General features: G+C 57.6%; 1 protein-coding gene and 1 pseudogene across 4 annotated transcripts in view; one reads left to right on the top strand and one right to left on the bottom strand.

The window, feature by feature from the left end:
* Positions 1–1,952: 1,952 nt before the first annotated feature.
* Positions 1,953–13,605, bottom strand: part of OGDH (oxoglutarate dehydrogenase) — a 48,116-nt gene continuing 36,463 nt past the window's right edge. For 3 of the 4 annotated variants that reach the window (XM_039847085.1, XM_039847084.1, XM_039847086.1), the window contains 14 exons: positions 12,311–12,439; positions 9,609–9,788; positions 9,244–9,396; positions 8,811–8,913; positions 8,546–8,674; positions 8,120–8,270; positions 7,772–7,899; positions 7,519–7,697; positions 7,250–7,321; positions 6,808–6,936; positions 6,167–6,239; positions 3,046–3,209; positions 2,789–2,943; positions 1,953–2,708 (listed from right to left, as the gene is read on the bottom strand). In XM_039847085.1, coding sequence (XP_039703019.1) covers positions 2,588–2,708; positions 2,789–2,943; positions 3,046–3,209; positions 6,167–6,239; positions 6,808–6,936; positions 7,250–7,321; positions 7,519–7,697; positions 7,772–7,899; positions 8,120–8,270; positions 8,546–8,674; positions 8,811–8,913; positions 9,244–9,396; positions 9,609–9,788; positions 12,311–12,439 — 1,866 coding nt within the window. In that variant the 3' untranslated portion in view covers positions 1,953–2,587. Of the gene's footprint in view, positions 2,709–2,788; positions 2,944–3,045; positions 3,210–6,166; positions 6,240–6,807; positions 6,937–7,249; positions 7,322–7,518; positions 7,698–7,771; positions 7,900–8,119; positions 8,271–8,545; positions 8,675–8,810; positions 8,914–9,243; positions 9,451–9,485; positions 9,789–12,310; positions 12,440–13,605 lie in introns of those variants that run through there. The other variant, XM_039847087.1, reaches the window with a different exon arrangement.
* On the top strand, positions 10,794–10,928 carry LOC120589606 (uncharacterized; annotated as a pseudogene).

Genomic DNA, 13,605 nt, shown 5'->3' with positions numbered 1-13,605 from the left:
AGACATAATAGCTGAAAACGTCCCAAATGTGACAAAAGGCATCAACCTACAGACTCGAGGTGAGCAAATTCAAAGTGGATAAGCCCGTAGAAACCAACGCCAAGACACATCGTAAACAAACTTCTGAAACCTAAAGCAAATAAAACCTGTTCACAGCAGGATGATTAATATGAGAGAAAATTTCTCACCAGAAAGCACGGAGCCAGAAGCAGATCAGAGCTGAAAGGCAGGAGCCATCAGCCCAGAGTCCCATGTCCCTCAGGAGTTAGGAAGCAGTCAAGACAGTCTTAGCAGACCTATCCTTAAAAGAACAGCTAGAATAAGTTCTCTAAGTAGAAAGGAAAAAAAAAAAAAAAAAAAGGCATCTTGGACCACCAGGGAGGAAGAACCATGGTGATCATGTCACGATATACACAAGCACCCATTCATCGTCACACACCTCAAACTGGCGCCCTAATTTGAAAAGGACCCCGAGGGAGGGAGGCCGTGGAGGGGAGGGACCCCCACTCTGCTCTCATTTGGGGATGTGGGCAGGGTCCCTGCGTGGAGCCACAGTGGAAACCTGAGAAGCTGGGCTAGCTTCGAGGGTTCCCAGTCCCAGCTGAGCAGCAGCAGACCGGCCTCACATTGACTCTAACTCCCTTGAAGACGGAACCACATGGCAGCTGGGCACTGATGGGAGCCCACGATGGGTGAGGCCTCAGCCCTGTGCCAGCGACTCCCCCGTGGTCAGCATCTCCTCGGTGGTGCAGCTGTCCGTCCACAAGGGCCCAGGGAACCTGGTCAACAGGCCCACACTTATACACGCACGAACCACTCAGGCACGCACCCGTGCCTGTGCACACGCGCACTCGCACACACGGCCTGGGTCCCCCGGACTTTGAAGCTTCTTTCCTCTCACGATTGCTTTCTTGGTTCTGGGAAATATGCCACTGAAAACCCAAGCAGAACATGGCCACCTAGAAGTGTTTGTAGGCTCGGTGTGTCTGACGGCCCTCACCTTTCCGGGCCTGTGACCCCATCTTCCTGGGATGGGGCAGGGCTGTAGGCCCACAGTGAGCCACGGGAGTGGGAGACCTTCAGATGACCCCAGCCCCCAACTCTGCTCCTGTGGCCCCCACCCTGTGGTGCCTGGCTCCACCCTGTCCCCAGACAGACTGGAAGCAGTGAGAGGCTGGGTGCCATGCTGCAGGGCAAGTGGAACCCTAGCCCATGTGCAGTGGGCAGGGGACAGAGCTCATGAGCCTAGAGTCAGCAACAAAAGCCACCTTGTGCTTCGGCTCTTAGCTCAAACCCACTCGCCAACCACACTGCACTCAGAAGATGTGTGCTCCTGGGCACAGAGGCTCCACCATGCTGGGGCCGGCGGGTCCTTGGACAAGCTGCAGGGAACACAGGGCAAAAGGCAGGCTCTGAAGAGGCTTCGAGGACGAAGGACCCTCGTGTGGCTTAGACAGGGTGAGCATCAGCGGGCCCTGCTACTGGAGGGAGCCCCATGTCTACCCCCAGGCATTCCCCGAAGCTCTCCCTCAGTGCTGAGACCCACTGACTCTAAGAGGCCATGGCTGGGACGTTGTGGGCTCTTCAGTGAAACTCTTGTGAAGAGGGACATGGGCTCCATGGGGGCACTGCTGGCATGGCCAGCTGCCCTACCCTGCTTGGGCTTCTGGTAGTCGGGTGCTGAATGACAACAGATGCCTCAGGAGGACCCACCAGACACCTGGACCAAGCACAGACCAAAGCAGCTTCTTAAGTGGAGTGGGGACAGGGACCGGGGAGCAGGGGAGGCTTAGAAGAGGTGCTCCGGACACGATCTGCCTGCATCAATGATGGGGACAGGCAGACAGAAGCTGGTGCTCAGCTCTGCAGGGACACAGGTGGGCTGGGCAGGGGCGTGGGCAGCCTTGGCCTCCAGGGATGTGACCAGGTGGAAAAAATGACAGCAGACCGGCCCGCGGACCACTCAGTTTATGGGTCAAGCCAAATGCAATGCAAAGTTGTTTCTGCTGTTTTTTAACCAAAATAAATAGATCTGTCCCTGTCACAGCTGAGAGGACACTTCCCCCACCTGTCCCTCCTGTCCCTTCCTGACTGGCTTTTGGCACAGCAGAGAGAATGCTCCAGAGTCTCCATCGTGTGAAAAGGACCCAGGAAAGAAGACTGGGCAGGCGGCCAGCCACCGGGGAGGTGACCGGAGTGCAGGACCCAGCCCAGCAGCTGTGTCCTGGCCATGGGCCCTGAGCGGCGCTTCGTGACCACGCAGCCCGCGGCCCCTCCCCACGCCAGACCAGGCTGTCTGCTGCCCCCCGCCTGCGGCCCTGGGGTCAGCGGGCTGCCCCCACCACCCGCGGGGCTCCTGTTCCTCTCGCCCCGCACCCCCACGAAGGCCACTGCCGGACAGACGTCAGAGCCTGGGGAGCGCCAGCCGTGTGGACGGCCAGGCACGGGAGGGGACAGCGGCCTGTTTCCTAGGTGAGCGAGCGGCGTGTGCAGTGCAGGGGCAGACACGGGAGTGGGCAGCGCCGAGGCACAGGTCTTTAGTGAGAAGCGGGGGCAGGCGTGGGCGCGGAGACCAGGCCACCGGCAGCTACGAGAACTTCTTGAAGGCGTCCAGGTCGAAGGCAGTGTCCAGTAGGCGCTGCAGCTCCGTGAGGTGGGTCTTCTTGTTGCCAGTGGCTGGAGCCGCCGCCGGGTCCCGGCCAGCATACCTGAGGGGCGGTGACGGGGCGGTGAGGGCAAAGGCCACGGAGCGGCCTGGACCCGGTCCCCAGCCCCGGCCCCAGCCTACCACACGGGCTTGGCGCGGCTTATGGTGGTCCGCAGCCGGGGCTTCACGTAGTCGTAGTAGCCCTGGTTCTTGTGCTCCTCCTGGCACCAGGCCAGCTCGGCCTCGGGGTACTTCTGCACCTCCTGCAGCAGGAGGTCGAAGGGGAACGGGGACAGCTGGGGAGAGGGAGGGGCTGCTGTCAGCAGAGAGGCTCAGAGTGGCCGGCGCCCCCTGGAGAGCTCAGGGTCCGGACGCCTGGAGCCGCCGCCGGCCCTCACCTGCTCTATCCGCGTGATGGCCACCTGCTCCACCATGTCGCGGGCTTTGCGCTCTCGGGTGAGGTCGTAGTACACCTTGCCGGTACAGAAAAGAAGTCTCTTGACGTTTCCTGGGTTCTGGGCCGCGGGGCCATCCTCTGGGATCACCCGCTGGAAGTGGGTTCCTGTGAGAGAAGCCCCAGGGACTTGGCTGAGGACGCCAGGGTGCTCCCGTGGCTGCGGTGCCGGAGTGACGGCCCTGCAGCCAAGTGCCAGCGCTGTGCCCCTCCCGCCAGCCTCTGATGTCTCTGAACGGTCCGGACCGATGGCGATGGGAAGCGCGCATTAAAAACAGGCCATGTGGGCAAGGCCGGCGTAGGTGGCAGGTGACGGCGCCTGGTGTTTCAGAGCAGCCCATCTCGGACGTGGGGGGCTGCTCCGTCCAGGGCGGCATCAGGGCGCTCTGCTGGGCGCGCTCGGGAGCTTCCAGGCGCACACTCGCACACGGCCGGACCGTGCCCACGGGCACAGAGCCGACCTCGGGAGGCTACGTCCAAAACGAAGGGCTTAGTGATGTGCACGCAACGCGCCAGCATCGGAAGGGAGCAGCCCCTGTGTGACAAAGGCCAGGGACGAAGCCCAGCGAGCATCGTCTCGGTGGCCGCACCGAATGCTTTTCCTCCAAGGTTAAGAACAAGACAAGGCGTCCACTCCCACTTCCAGTCACCACACACTGAAGTCCCAGCCAGAGCAGCTGCACGAGAACAGAACGTAAAAGGCATACGAATCGTGGAAAGAGGAAAATCATATTTGTAGATGACGTGATATTGTGTGTAGAAAACCCTGAAGATCCCACAAAAAACCATTCAGCAGTTTCAGGATAAAAAATCGAGAGTGAGAACTCAGCTGCACCTCCGCACGGTAACGATGAACCACCTAAAACGAAGGAGAAAACGACTCCATCTTTTTACAACAGAAAGCGAGCACCTACTTCCGTGTCCTTCTGCAAACTCCCACGTGTGTATCTCTATATGCTTTTTAAAAATTAGTTTCAAACACGAAAATGATCCCATTTAAAATCGCATAAAAATATAACATTAAGGAATAAATTTAAACAACAAGGTGAATGATCTGTACACTGAAAACTACAAAACTTGCTGGAAGACACGGACACAGACACCAGGAAGTGGAGAGACACCTGTGTCCATGGGCCAGAAGACTTAACGCTGCCGAGATGTCAGCACCGCCCGCAGTGATCTGCGGGGTCAGTGCAATCCAATCACGATCTCATTTTTTGTAGAGATAGGAAAATCTATCTTAAAATTTGTGGAATCTCAAAGGACCCCAAATAGCCAAAACTATTTAAAAAACAATAAAACTAGAGGACTCACATTTTCTGATTTCAAAACCTGCTACGAAGCTGCAATAATCAAACCGTGTAGAAAGGACAGTCTTTTTAACAAGTGGTCCTGGGAAAACTGGACAGCTGTGCACATGAAGCTGGACCCTTATACCACATACGAACATGAACTCAAAATGGATTAGAGACTTAAACGTAAGAACTGAAACTATAAAACTTGGAGAAGAACACCAGGCAAAAGCTTCGCAGCACTGAATTTGGCAGTGATTCCTTGGATATGATGACACCAAAGGGCATGGGCAACGAAAGAAAAAATAAGACAAATTTGATCATGAAAATTTTAAAATTTGGTGCATCCAAAGACAACACACAGAATGAGACAAAACAGTTGCAATTCATATATCTGATAAGGTATTAATACCCAGCATTTAGAAATAACTAAAACTCAACAACAAAAAAAACACAATCAGAAAACGGGCAAAGGACTTAGACATGTCTCCAAAGATGATGCAGAAACAGCCAATAAGCACGTGAAAAGATGTTCCACGTCATTTAAGGAAACACAAATCAAAACCGCAAGGAGACACTACTTTGTGGCCATTAGGGTGACTATTATAAAAGAACAGAGAAAAAACTGGCCAGGATGTGGAGAAAGCGGCACCCCTGCGCGCCGGTGAGAATGTGAGCGGCTGCGGCCGCCGTGGAGGTGGGACGGCACCCCTCCAACAACTAAAGAGGGACCACGCGACCCCTGCAGCGCTGCCTCTCGGTGTGCACAGGAAAGAACTGAATGCAGGTCTCAGAGGTGTCGGTGTGGTCGTGCTCACAGCAGCGCGACTCAGGACAGCCAAAAGGCGGACGCAACCTGGATGTCCAGGGACCGGTGATGGATGGCCACGTGTGGTGTGTCGCACCGTGGGGTATGACTCAGCCTTAAACAGGAGGGGGATTCTGACAGGCTGCAGTGTGGTCGGCCCTGGAGGACACTGTGCGGAGTGAAATAAGCCCATCACAGAAGGACAAATCCTGAGTCCACCTTTAGCAGGTTCCTGGAGGAGTCAGACCAGAGAGACAGGCAGTAGATGGCAGAGGAGGAGGGGGCATCGGTGCTGACTGGGACAGTCCCAGTACGGGAGGATGAAGAGAACTAGGAGCATGGACGGTGGTGATGACTGAAAAACTACATGAATGTGCTTAACATGCTGAAATGCGCGTGGTTAAGATGACGACGTTTGTATGTGTATTTCACCACAACAACAAAACACTGGGAGAAACACAAATAGGAAGTCGGCCTTGACGGAAGACTGAGCTGCCCACGGCTGGGAGCGGGTGGGTTCCCCTGGCCCCACGAGCTGAGGCACATCGGGGCCGCCCCACACGGTGTCAGCCACCTGCTGTCCCCTCTTCGGGCAAGAAGCCCAAGGCCGTGGGCCTGCCCTTGAAACAGCAAGCTGGCGTGGGACTTGGCAGGTCCTACTCCTGTGCCTTTCCTGTCCCCGGCTACAGGGAGCTGCCTCTGGGAGCAGTGCCAGGCGGTGGGGGACTCTAAACTCAGCCTCGTTTTCTGGAAGCCTCTAAAGGGGTCCTGGGCACGCACTCAGGAGAAGACGACAGACTCGTGCAACCGCAAGACATACTTTGTCACCAAGTCTGATGCCTGTGTTCTGCGATCCTTACCCAAAGACCAAAAATGTGGCAAAGGCCACAGAGAGATGCACAGGTACGTGTCCCAAAGCCCCACAGCAGCAGCCGAGACCCCGCAAGGCCTGTCCGCTCACCCACCTGGAAGCATCTCATCGAAGCTGGTCCTGGCCTCGGGGTGCCGCAGCAGGGACTTGGGGGTGAAGATGATCAACTGAAACAGAGAACCGCAGGCTCACGTCGGGCCAGGTTCGAAGTGTTCTAGGGGGGTCGGCGGTCAGGGGCTGTCCGGGTCTCGTCCTCAGACGGGGCTCTGGCACTGTCCTCCCCACTGTGCCATCAAGACGAGGCACAGGTCGCAGAGTGGAAATGGACGATGCTGCTTCCTTCTGCCTGGCTCTCCTCCACCCCGGGGGGGCTGGACCCTGCTCGGTCAAGCACTCACTTCTCCAGGGCCCATCTAGCCTGCTTTGAGCCCCAGGCATCCCCAACCTGCACCCAGGAGAGAGCCCTGAGCCTTGCTCTGGCGGCCCTGCCCGGGGCAGCTGTCCTGTGCTGTGGGCCCATCTGGCCTTGCACTTGGACCTGTGGGAGCCAGGTGCTCTCCCCCGAACTCTGCTCTTGCTCCCACTCGCCCTCTGGACACCACGCAGGAGCCCACTCCCTGGGGAGCCCCAGCCCCCTCAGCCCCTGCTGGGGCTCAGCGTGCCACCCACGGCCACCTGCTCATATGGCTAGCCTCCCGCGGGGCTGCCCGGCCCCCCAGCAGGGGCGCCACTGACCGGCTTCCGGAAGGGCAGCAGGATCTGCCGGCGCAGCACATGGAAGAAGTTGCCGGGCGTGGAGCAGTTGACGACCACCCAGTTGCAGTCGTACAGCTGGCTGATGTCAAAGTTGGCTTCCGTGAGGTCCTATGGCGAGGAGGTGATGGCCAGGGGCCCTCAGGGCGTGCGAGGGGACCCTGACCAGAGTTGCCCCATCGGCCCCGCTCTTAATCCTGCTCAGGACCCTGATCCCCGCTGCCCACAGCCGGCTTTGGGCTCCCTCGCACACTGACCGCACCTCGCTTTCCTTCGGCCAACCAAGTTTCACGGAGCCGAGCCCCGACACCCCCGAAGCATGTGTGACTCTGGCAGCTGTTCCCAGAGCGAGTCCATGCCACAGCAGGAGGCGCCGTGCTCTCGCCCGGCCTGCCCACCCAAAGGGCAGGGTGCCGCCACTCACCGGCAGGACGTCCGGGTCGTCGTTGCACATCTGCAGGAACCTCTCGGGCCGCGCGGAGGAGTGTTCTGGGCCCTAGAACCAGACGTGAGTCACGGTGGCGGCCGCGCGCACGGCTTCCGCTCCCCGACCCCGCCTCGGCAACCCCCCTTGCCCTGGCGCCGAGGGGCGACCGCGCCAGGCCAGCGCCCGCGCTCCTGGCTCCGACCGGTTTCCACCGCTCGGCTTTAAGAGGTAATCGCGAGGTCCCCGGAGGGCAGGCCCGGGCTCACCATGCCCTCCATGCCGTGCGGCAGCAGCAGCACGATGCCGTTCTGCCGCACCCACTTGGCTTGTCCAGGGCAGATGAACTGGTCGATGATGCACTGGGCTGTGTTGTGGAAGTCGCCAAACTGAGCCTCCCAGAGCACCAGGGCGTTTGGACTGGCCATGGCGAAGCCCAGCTCGAAGCCTGCGGAGCGAGGGCGTCAGGGCGCTGCAGGGGCGGGGGCAGGGCGGGGGCGAGGCCGTGCGCCGGGCACTCACCCAGGACGCCGTACTCCGACAGCGAGCTGTTGCACACGGTGTAGGGGGCCTGGTTGGGCCACAGGTGATTCATGGGGATACAGGTTTTCTTGTCTACGTTCTGGTCATGTAGCACGTGGTGCCGGTGGCTGCAGCAGGACAGCACAGATGAGCAGGCAGGAGCCGGCTGGCCCTGTGCGACACACAGACCCCGCACAGGCAGTGGCCTGAGAGCCACAGAGCCCGGCTCCTGCGACGCAGCCACATCGAGTGGGACAGCGTGCCCGGGGCCTGGGCTGTCTTCTTTGGGGACGGGAGCGCCAGAGCCCTGCGCTGTCACCTATGCTCCAGGGCCCGCGAGCACCTTACCTGAAGGTGCCCCGCTCCACGTCCTGGCCGCTCAGTCGGATGTGGATGCCCTCCTTCAGCAGGGAGCCGAAGGCCATGTACTCCGCCAGGGCCCAGTCCACAGTCCTGTTCTTCACCAGCTCCCCGCGGGTTTTCAGGATCCGGCTCAGCCCTGCAGAGACACGGTGCTCGCCAGCCGTCCCTGCCCTCCCGTGAGCTGAGCAAGCCCTGTCGGGAGGGCGGGGAGGGGCGCCCGTGGAGACAGGCCAGGGAGAGGCTGGACGTCCCACCTTTCCCTCCACTGACACCAGTGAGGGCCACACCCGGCAGTGGGGAGGGGAACGGGCTCCCCACCATCAACCCCCTGCCTTGGGTGAGTGAGGACCGCGGCGGGGAAGCCGGTCCTGCGCTGGAGAGGGTCTCCGAGGGTCAGTGCGGGGTCCTTGCCTCCATGGATGGTGAAGTTCTCCACGGGCACAGAGCTGGCCACGTTCCCAATGTGCGTGAGGACATCCTCCGCCAGGCCCGTGGAGGGGCAGGACATACTCCTGGGCTGCCCGTCCAGGGTGAAGAAGCCTAGGACAGGAGGGGCAGGCTGGCTGTGCCGCACGCTGCGAGTCCCGCCCCGCGGCCACACCAGCACCGTGCAGAGGCCTGCAGCGTTGCCCGCGGAGGCCCCTGACGTGGAACCCCCGCGTGACGCCCCGCTCACCAGGCCAGGGAGAGTCCAGCCAGTGCTTGATGTGCAGGATCTTCTCGTCCTTGGACCTGGCGAAGGCCTCCTCACAGATCTTGTCATACTTGGAGATCTCCTCCTGCAGGGCGGCCCCACGGGCGTCAGGGCGGTCCCCATGGGCACCGGCCGCAGCCCCACCTGCCACGCAGCCACTGCCAGCCCCGCCCCTGAGCACCTAGCATGGCCCCGCTCCGAGCAGGGCCCGCGGCACCTCTCACCCCAAACACCGCACTGCCAGCTAGAAAGGCACACGGCGCCACCGCCCAGTGCCGTGCCGTCGGAGAAGCCATGCGGCGCAGCGCTGCAGCGCCAAGCACTCTGCACGTCCTCACCGGGACGGCGGCTCTGCCGGGAGCGCCGGCCCGGAGCTGGCCTGGCCCCCAAGCTCGACAGGGCCCGGCGCGCGCACCTCGTACTCAGGCTGGTTGACCACGCCCTGAGACACCAGCAGCTCCGCGTACTTCTGCAGCACTGGCTTCTGCTTGCGGATCTGCTTGTACATGAGCGGCTGCGTGAACATGGGCTCGTCCATCTCGTTGTGGCCATTGCGCCGGTAGCACACCTAGGGGCAGCCGGACACCGGTGTCAGGGACCCTGGGGCTGGGCTCGGCATCTGCGAGGCCGGGCCCGGCCCTCCCGGGTGAGGCCTCGGTTTACCTCTAGGCCCAGGGTCCTGTCTATCGCTCCTCCACACACTACAGCTGCCTGGACCGTCACGTGAGACGAAACGAGAACGGCCTGGGAACGCCCCGGGACAGGGCCCGAGTCACTCACCAGGTCCACTACCACGTCCTTGTGGAAGGTGCTCCTCCACTCGGCAGCCACTTTGCACACGTACATGACAGCCTCCGGGTCGTCAGAGTTCACGTGGAAAATTGGGGCATTCACGACGCGGGCCACGTCGGTGGGGTAGGGTGAGGAGCGGGCCATGCGTGGGTCCGTGGTGAAGCCGATCTGCAAGGGACATACAGCTTGGCCGGGGGCACGAGACATGCTGCTGGGCATGGTGCTGGAGGGCATGTGGGGGCCAGGGCTAAGACACACACGGCCCAACTTCTGAAAACTGAGGACAAAGGGAAAAAAAAACTTTCCCATACAGAAAACTCTTATTGGCAAATTCTTTTATTGGCAAATTCTACTAAACATTTACAGAAATCTTTTATTGGCAAATTCTACAAAACATTTACAGAGCGAATAGTATCGATTCTATACAAACTTTTCCAGAAAACAGAAGAGGAGGGAACATTTTCCAACTTATTTTATGAGGCCAGTATCACCTTAATATCAAAACCAGAAAGACGGTAGGACAAAACTACAGACCAACATCTCTCAGGAACAGACACGAAAATTCCATATTCAGAAAACAACCACCATTAGCAGACCACACGGCCACCTTAAGAGACGCAGAGAAGTATATGACGAAAGTCGATGTCCATTCCCGATTCTCTGTCCACGTGCTAGGAACAGAAGGGGGTCCCCTTGCCTGACAAAAGACACCCACACAACCCCACAGCCCCGCGCCCCGTTTATCACCAGGTCAGACCACAGGCTGAACGCTTCCCTTCTAAGACTGGGGACAGGGACAGGGCCTGCACATCGCCCACGTGACACTGTGATGCGTTCCCTGCCAGTGCCGTAAGGCGAGGAAAAGAAACACACAGCACATACACGCCGACCAAAACGGAAGAAATAAACTCTCCAACTGGACCACACGATTACATCTGTACAGAATATTCCAAAGACTCCTCAGAAAAACCTAAGTTTTTGAGTTTAATAAAGTTGTACAAAATGTAAAACTAAGTTACTTCTATATCCTAGTAACAATTAGAAAAAAATTTTAAAGTACTATTAATAGCTCCAAAATAATAAAATATTCCGGTATAAATCTAACAAATCACGTGCAGGATCTGTGTGCTGAGAACTACAAAATACCTATGAGCCAAACAAAAGAAAATCTAAGTCTACAGCCATGCTACCCTGAACACGCTCGATCTCCCGATCTCTCGATCCTGGCTGATCTCGGAAGCTAAGCAGGGTCGGGCCTGGTTAGTACTTGGATGGGAGACCACCTAGGAAGCCCAGGTGCTCTAGGCGTAAAGAAAAAAGAAAATCTAAGTGGCGAGACCCATTGTATTCTCAGACTGGAGGGCTCGACCCTGTTCTGACTGTGATTCTTCTCAAACAGACCTACTGACTCGGCGCATTTCCCATCAAGACACAGCACGAGTTTCCGCGGGGATGGACACAGGTTCTGAAGCTCTCATGACGCAGCAAACCATCCGGAAAGGCAGAACGGCTGAGGACAGCAGCCAGGTTGGAGGACGCACACGGCTTGGTTTGAAGCCTCACAACGAAGCTACGGGGTCAAGACAGTGTGGTTTGGCAAAGGACAGACTCACGAAGGCCCACGTGTTCGCGGTCACCTCATTTCAACAAAAGAAAGTCCTTTCAACAAACTGTGCTAGAACGACTGGATATTTATGAGCGAGAAAAAAACTCCAAATGTAGCATAGATTAAATATAAAACACAAAACTAAGAAATTTTTACAAGATACGGAGAAAATCTGTGACCTTGGTAAGGCAAAGTTTTCTTAGATCTGACACCAAAAACACGATCCGTAAAAAGAAAAAATTCATAAATTGAACTTCACCAAAATAAAAATTGTACTCTGTGAAAGATACTGGTAAGGGAATGATCATGATAAACCCCAGACTAGGAGAAAATCTTTACAAAACACATCTCTGACGAGGCTTGCATCCAGAATCAGTAGACGACTCTCAAATTTTAATAAAACAACAAACACCACCGCCCCTAGGCAAAACTCTCAACAAACCCTTCATACAAGAAGACACGCAGACGACTAGTGTCACGGAAAAGTGCCAATGCCGTTAGCATTTAGGGAAACGCAGAGCGGTCACATTTATTCTACGAAAGTTCACACGAGCTGGTGACGTGCACCCTTGGATATGGCTGGCGGAGGAAATAACAGATAGATAACAATGACGTGGAGCAGAGGTGTGCAGAAGTATGTACTTACGAGAATGTCCATCACAGCCTTATCTGAAACAGGGAAAAATGAGAACCCTAAAAGCCTAAGAATACAGCAAGTGTATTCTGTGAAGCAATCTATAATGGATATTCCCACTAAACTCCTTTTAAGAGTATATGACAATGACGTGAGAAAATAAGAAGTGGGTGTGATCCGAGTTTTTTAAAAAATAATAGCCATCTATATACTCTTGTGGGTCTAGAAAAAATATTCTAAACATCACTATCTTAAACAGGGTAATGAAAATTTCTCCACTTTGAGTCTCTGTGTCATCAAGTTTTTTTACAGTAAGAAAACCACGGACGTTCCGAACAGCTGAGTGGTGTCACTCTGAGCGAGAGACCTGAGCAGAGTGCCCTCGGGACAGTGTGGCTAGGAGCCCCATACGGCGGCCTGAGGGCCTCCCCTGCGGGAAAGAGCAGGTACCTGGTTGTTGACGACCACGTGGACGGTGCCGTGAGTCGTGTAGGATGGCAGGTCGCTCAGGTGGAAGGTCTCGTACACGATGCCCTGGCCGGCAAATGCAGCGTCCCCGTGCAAAAGGATGGACATGACCTGTAGACACGCAAGGAAGACCCCAAGTCCAGCATGGTCCTGACAACCACCTCCACAAGGGCCACTGGACAACGAGTTGCAGTCCGCTTTTCACGTAATGTTTTTTTGAAGTAATTTCCGACTTAGAAAGAACATGGCAGGAGACCGCCAGCCCAGGACCCCTCCAGCCTCGGGCCTGCGGCCGCACAGCACACCCAGCCCCGAACGTGCCATGCGGGACCCACCTGAAGGCAGCACTGGCCCAGACCCTGGGTGCATGGGGAGCTGCGTTAGGGCCACCCCCTTCATTCCCGCTGACATCTCGTCCTTCTCCACACCCTGGAAGGGTCCTGGGTCCTGGGGGTCCTTTGTGGCCCGACGCAGGGATGGGGAGCTGCTCGCCGGGAGATGCCCGTGTGGGCCTGCTCCGAGCCAGCGACGTTCGCTTCCCTCACCTGACAGGCAGCCGCCTGCCTCTCCCTTAAAGTCGCTGTTTGTCCTGGGTAGCAAGGCTATGGCCGTGCTGTGAGGACCCCCATCTCCTGCCCCCCCCGTGGTGCCAGTGCCACCCCACGTCTGCATGGCGGCATCGGAGCACCCCTCATCTTCTGCTCCCTGCACTAGCCTGTGCTCACAGACCCCGACGTGTTGGTTGTCACTGTGCCCCCTGAACTGTCCCGGGTGTGGCACGGATTCTGGGGCTCACCAGGTGCCGTTCCTGCCTAGCCCCGTGATCACATGTCTCCCTGGGGAGCCCATGGGCTGCAGCAGAGAGCAGGGTGCATGTGCTCACTGCTCACTGGGGCATGGTCGCTTCCAGATGCTTCTGGCAGAGCCACAAAACGGACGTGGAGGGTTGTGCTCACGTGGGGATGTCCGAATCTGCACAGGATTGCTGTGCTGCCTCGACCTCAGTCCAGCCCTCCTGTGCCTACCTGCTCACACGTTTACAGACCCCCCCACATGGTGCGACACCTCGCCGCCCTCCACACAGCGCCCACCGGCTCAGTGTCCCACATCCCTGTCACACCCCCTCCTGGATGCTCACTAGCTCCTGTCACCACCATGGTCCCCAGTGCCAGGAAGAGAAGGTCCACGAGTACTTTTCAGGAACAAAATCTAAGTCTTTTAGCAGAACCCATATGCCCTGCCTTTGGGGACAGCGGACAGTGTCGAATCTGTGCGGG

This window comes from Pteropus medius, unplaced genomic scaffold (assembly GCF_902729225.1).
Source record: "Pteropus medius unplaced genomic scaffold, Ma_sr-lr_union100, whole genome shotgun sequence".
NCBI lineage: Eukaryota > Metazoa > Chordata > Mammalia > Chiroptera > Pteropodidae > Pteropus > Pteropus medius.
The sequence above is the reverse complement of the archived record's forward strand: the minus strand, read 5'-3'. Positions and strand labels throughout refer to the sequence as shown.